At 46.4% G+C, this 6,000-nt stretch overlaps 1 protein-coding gene across 2 annotated transcripts in view; it reads right to left on the bottom strand.

The window, feature by feature from the left end:
* Positions 1-595: 595 nt before the first annotated feature.
* LOC138467648 (lysophosphatidylserine lipase ABHD12-like) overlaps positions 596-6,000 on the bottom strand; it is a 981,794-nt gene continuing 976,389 nt past the window's right edge. For both annotated transcript variants that reach the window (XM_069607824.1, XM_069607823.1), the window contains exon 13: positions 596-2,893. In XM_069607824.1, the coding sequence (XP_069463925.1) occupies positions 2,857-2,893 (37 nt within the window). In that variant the 3' untranslated portion in view covers positions 596-2,856. The remainder of the gene's footprint in view (positions 2,894-6,000) is intronic.

Here is a 6,000-nt window from a genome sequence, read left to right as displayed (position 1 = left end):
TTGGGAAGCAAAGTCTCAAGTCCCGTAGGGAATTCAGAGACATTTGTCTCAAAATAACACTGCATGTTGGAAAACTGAGTCCATCATCGCAAAGACATTAATTTGTTTTCAATACTGTATGTATTCTAGGAAACTAAGTTCCACACCCCAAAGCGTTGAGCGACATCCATCCTCTGAACATGTTGATGGATGATAAATAGAAACATAAGTGCCAGAGGCAATGGAGAAATGGTAATTGTTTGACAAAGCTGAACATTGGGAAACACAGCCTGAAGACTGAAGTACTGAGAAGCACTCAAGAAAACAACATTGCCTGCTGGTTACATGAGTTCCTACCTCCTACTACATCCAAAAACTAAAATCATTGGTACAACCCAGATTCCAAGAAGATGAATAAGTCAATCATGGCCATCATAAAAAAAAGTAAAAATAAAGTTCTGGTTAAACTTTTTCCCAAAGTACTTTGTTGTTGTGACCGTCACAATAGGTACCTGAGGTACTGGTGCACAAGGAGCTGGTGGATGAACACAAAATAGATGAAAATAGCCCATGTGTTTTTTTTACAGAATCAAAACAACACACGTGAACAATATAATTATCATTCAATTATTTTATTAAAACTACACACCAGAATATTAACATTTCCATTTAAATTCACATAACTGGCCTGATAACTGGAGCAAAGATATTCAAATACATAAAGCGCTTGGTCATGCTTTTGAAACTCTGTTCTCGGTACATACAGTAAGCAAATAACAAAATCAATTTTTGTGGGGATTTACAAAGTTCTTTTTAACAAGTATTCCAGGATATAAGTAACAGTTGGAATGCATACAGAATATGTACATTTATTTTTGTAACAAAAAGCCAAATGGTTGTTCCTTTCTGTTAGTGCAATAATGAATTACAATAAGTGCAGGAATTAGCATTTTAATGCTACAGCTAGTTCATTCGGGTCCAACAACCATAGTAAAGCAACACTCGACTATGGCATACATTCTCAGTTACAAAAATAGACAATAGTTGTTTTTGTTCTCAGTTTCTAGGCAGAAGGCTAAGGCATGCATTACTCTTACACCACAGTACCCTTTTTACTCTTCTATTGATGAGAAGTCCCCTCTTCTTTTAAGGCTGGGAATGTAGATTGTATCTGAGTTTGGGCATGTTGGCTTTAAGACCAACAGCCAATAATGCAAATGCCTTGGAATTAAATGCTCACTCCAGGGCACACATCAAGGACAAAATACAAATACGGTTTGTAGAAAATAAATAGTTGCTGCAGTGTTTTGTTTGCACTTGATAAGTGCGGTGTAACCCAATGGATTCAGCCGACGCAAATTATAACCGGCTTGTTTTTTTGCCAAGAGCAAAACCATTGGACAAAATGACGACCAAATCGCTAGATTTGTATCATGAGAAATTAACATTCTCGGGTTAGCTGTTTAAGGCAGTTCTGTTTTAAAAACTGCTGGGACAAATCCAGCCTTTTATCTTTCAGAGATGGATAAAATGTGTTCTATTGAGCTTGGTAACAGTAATTATCAGTTGTTACAGCACTTGGATTCTGCAATGTTTCAGCATCATAAACAAAATTATTACATATTTTCACTATTATTAGGAAGGTACTAGATAGGGAGAATTTAGTTGCACCTTGAAAAAACACTTGCCAAAAAAACCCAGCAAATATAAAAACCTTAGGTCACAACCCCCAGGTGAAATATTTGTTCTCGCTAAAGTGCACAAAGTAAAGACGGGGCAGAGAGGTACTTTTTGTGAATGGCCAGCAACACCTTAGAGACCTCCTTGCACCTCTTGGTGCACCTTTGATGGATAAAGTTCTCCCACTGACCGTTGGAGAGGTTCTTGACCGTTTACTCTTGCTCAAGATTATGTGATTATTTGCAACAGGATTTATGTATTGACTTTCACTTTGCAGACTGGAGCAAGTTAGGACAATATCTTGTCACAGTCGGACGATTGACATAAAATATAAGAAAAAGTCACATTAAAAGTTTTCATCATCGGGAAAAGAGGCAATACACCAAATCAATCACGATAAAGGATTTGCCATTAAAAGTGCTAATGTGGTTGAGGTCCTTGTTTTGAATGGCAGGAGGAAGACATGCAGTTCTATAACAGCTGTCCTGCACAATGAAGCCAGGTGGAGACAGATTTCTTAAGAGGTTTTAAGTAAAGTTTAAAAAGCAAATCAACGTTGGAGCATATTTTCATCAACAGATTGGTTCACTCTTAAAACCGCCTTGGGTAAGTCAGGCTCATCTCCTATCGAGATCTATCTGGATTGGTTACGATTTGGTGACGCATCCAATGTAGTTCTGCGGTGAGTATTCAATTTTATAGCTTGCATTTGATGAATAACTACTGAAATCAAAACGATTTCTTCTGACATTCTAAAAAGGCAAGATGAAACGGAGGATGGGCAAACCACTGCGAGGGCCATTACTGAGACTGTTTGATAGGAGAACACAAAGCCAGCTTTGTGAGTATAATTTTTAGATACAAATGCAGGGTTTCCCAATGCTCTGAGTCCAAAGAACGTCCAGGCCCTTCAAGCAGCTGAGCACACTGATGCCTTATGTTAGGAGTATTTGTATTCAATGTATTCCATTTATCCTCTGCCCTTCTCATTCCCCAAATACCAGTTAGAAATTAAAGTCGGATAAAGCTGTTTTGTTCAAGTTTACTCTCAGAAGCAGCTAAAGGAGTACTTTCCCCACGCAAAACACCTTGGTAATATAGCATGGATATTTCCAGTGGTTAAGGTTCAGCAGATGTCCAATCATCTTAATTCTTCATGCTGTCAAGCAACCGACTTTTCCATCATTGTGGTGGGGGTTACTTTCCTTGCTGGTCTGTGGTACTCAAGAAATCCCTAGACGAACAAGAAAAAAAGAATTTGTAGTGTAATAGAATCAAATCATGACACATCCTGCTATCCTTAAAAGATGTACAATTGTCTGTCCCAACCACCTAGCACAAGAAAGTCCAGCACAATTCAAGGTCAAGTTTAGTGCACAGCTGTGTGTCGTTACATCCCATAGAAAATGTGTATTAAAAGACATAAAAGTTTAACATTATTTCATTCAAGACACAGTTATTCAATTAACTTGAACAAATAAGTTATACAACTAGAGGAAATATAGTAACACAAAAGTATTATAAAAATGGAATTGTGCATTTCAGCAGATTACTGCATCGCATCAATGGTGAAAGGCCCTCACAACCAATTTACGGACACACCTTAGAGACTTAAAGGACATCCCCGGATTGTTTATGCTTCAAGTAAGCCTCAAAGTCAGAGTGACGCTTGTTGTCCAAGAGGACAATTAGCCTACTGGATCGAGTAGAAAAATGTATGTGGGAATATCTTCTACTCCTGCTCCCAATTAAATGTCCTGATTGGTTTCAGGCCTTTTCCACTCAGCCTACTCCGATTCTTCAACACCACTTGCAAATCCAAAAGCATGAATACCCTCGGTATGTGGGAGATCTAGGGCAGTGGTTGGGCACCACCTAGGACTAAAATCTCTGACTGACCCGTTCCAATGGGATTATTCCAAATGCGGATCTAGAACAATAAAGTGTTAAGGATTTTGAATCCCCACTGTATCATGTATCAAAGAGGCTAAAACCTTCTGCGACAAGGAAGAGTGAATTCAAATATGCTCTCATCAATTAAATTGTTTGGCCTGGGAGTAACTGCAGAGTAGAAACCAACATAGCCCAGAGCCCTAATGGCCCACAGCGGAGCGATTACAAACTTAGAACATTTAAGCAGATTGTCAAAGGAGATAAAACACTTGGCAAACTGAGGTGTCCTTGAAGGATGCAACAGTTCAAATCATTTTGATGGTGAGGCCATTATGTCCATCACATTCATCAAACCTCACAAGAGGCTAACAGGCCGATTCATGGAATTCCTCACAAAAGTGTCGCACGCGGCTGGCGCAGACATTCGCACGGGCACGCTCTGCGCCAGCCACGTGCGATAAAATCAATTTCCGCGCACAGCGTATTCATAGATTCTCGCCTCCAAAAGCAGACGTGGCGCAGAGTGGCACAGCGACCCGGCAGCAGCGCCAGTTACGCCCCCAAGAACGCCCTCGCGCAAGGAAAAGCCATCAAGATCGCAAAACCATCGCAAAGGGCTGCGCCAACCCTGTACCAGTTTACCGGACTGGCAAACAGCAAACGCAAAGAGGGGAACGTGTATTACGAGTTTCGGGAACACGCATGCGCGAGAAGTCTCACACGCGATCGGGCCTGGGGGAGCGTGTGCGTGTATTTCAGAGGTGCGCGAGAAGTTTCACACGCGAACGGGCTGGGTGCGTGTATTTCAGGGGTGCGCGAGAAGTTCCACACGCGATTGGCCTGGGCGCATGTATTCCAGAGGTGCGCAAGAAGTTCCACACGCGATCGGGCCTGGGGGAGCGTGTGCGTGTATTTCAGGGGTGTGCGAGAAGTTCCACACGCGATTGGCCTGGGCGCGTGTATTCCAGAAGTGCGCAAGAAGTTCCACACGCGATCGGGTCTGGGGGAGCGTGTGCGTGTATTTCAGGGGTGCGCGAGAAGTTCCACACGCGATTGGCCTGGGTGCGTGTATTTCAGAGGTGCGCGAGAAGTTCCACACGCGATTGGCCTGGGCGCGTGTATTTCAGAGGTGCGCGAGAAGTTCCACACGCGATTGGCCTGGGCGCGTGTATTCCAGAGGTGCGCGAGAAGTTTCACACGCGATTGGCCTGTGCGTGTGTATTTCGGGGGTGCGCGAGAAGTTCCACACGCGATCGGGCCTGGGGGAGCGTGTGCGTGTATTTCAGAGGTGCGCGAGAAGTTCCACACGCGATTGGCCTGGGCGCGTGTATTTCAGAGGTGCGCAAGAAGTTCCACACGCGATTGGTCTGGGCGCGTGTATTTCAGAGGTGCGCGAGAAGTTCCACACGTGATTGGCCTGGGCGCGTGTATTCCAGAGGTGCGCGAGAAGTTTCACACGCGATTGGCCTGTGCGCGTGTATTTCAGAGGTGCGCGAGAAGTTCCACACGCGATTGGCCTGGGCGCGTGTATTTCAGAGGTGCGCGAGAAGTTCCACACGCGATCAGGCCTGGGGGAGCGTGTGCGTGTATTTCAGGGGTGCGCAAGAAGTTCCACACGCGATTGGCCTGGGCGCGTGTATTTCAGAGGTGCGCGAGAAGTTCCACACGCGATTGGCCTGGGCGCGTGTATTTCAGAGGTGCGCGAGAAGTTCCACACGCGATTGGCTTGAGCGCGTGTATTCCAGAGGTGCGCGAGAAGTTCTACACGCAATTGGCCTGGGCGCGTGTATTCCAGAGGTACGCAAATGGCCTGTGCGCGTGTATTTCAGAGGTGCGCGAGAAGTTCCACACGCGATTGGCCTGGGCGCGTGTATTTCAGAGGTGCGCGAGAAGTTCCACACGCGATTTCAGCAGGGTACGTGTATTTCAGGGGTGCCGGGGAGTCCTACATGTGATTTGGCAGTGTGGGTCCTCCCAGGTGTCCCCTGTACACCCTCCACGGCCCCTGCAGGCAGCCCACACCACAGGGGACTACCCTGCATCCCTGGTCATGTCCCGCAGGCAGCCCACCCAACACCAACTCATGTCCCCTTGCACCCCCACCCCCAGCATTGCGGGGCACCTGCCAGCAGGCCCCCACTCATGTCCCACTCATGTCCCCCTGCACGCCCACCCCCAGCATTGCGGGGCACCTGCCAGCAGGCCCCCACTCATGTCCCACTCATGTCCCCCTGCACCCCCACCCCCCAGCATTGCGGGGCACCTGCCAGCAGGCCCCCACTCATGTCCCACTCATGTCCCCCTGCACCCCCAACCCCCAGCATTGCGGGGCACCTGCCAGCAGGCCCCCACACATGTCCCACTCATGTCCCCCTGCACCCCCAACCCCCAGCATTGCGGGGCACCTGCCAGCAGGCCCCCACACATGTCCCCCAGCCAACATGTCAT

The sequence above is a fragment of the Ambystoma mexicanum genome, chromosome 4q (assembly GCF_040938575.1).
Source record: "Ambystoma mexicanum isolate Mex_15411 chromosome 4q, UKY_AmexF1_1, whole genome shotgun sequence".
In the NCBI taxonomy this organism is placed as follows: domain Eukaryota; kingdom Metazoa; phylum Chordata; class Amphibia; order Caudata; family Ambystomatidae; genus Ambystoma; species Ambystoma mexicanum.
Note: the sequence above shows the minus strand (reverse complement) of the source record. Positions and strands in the feature narration are given on the sequence as shown.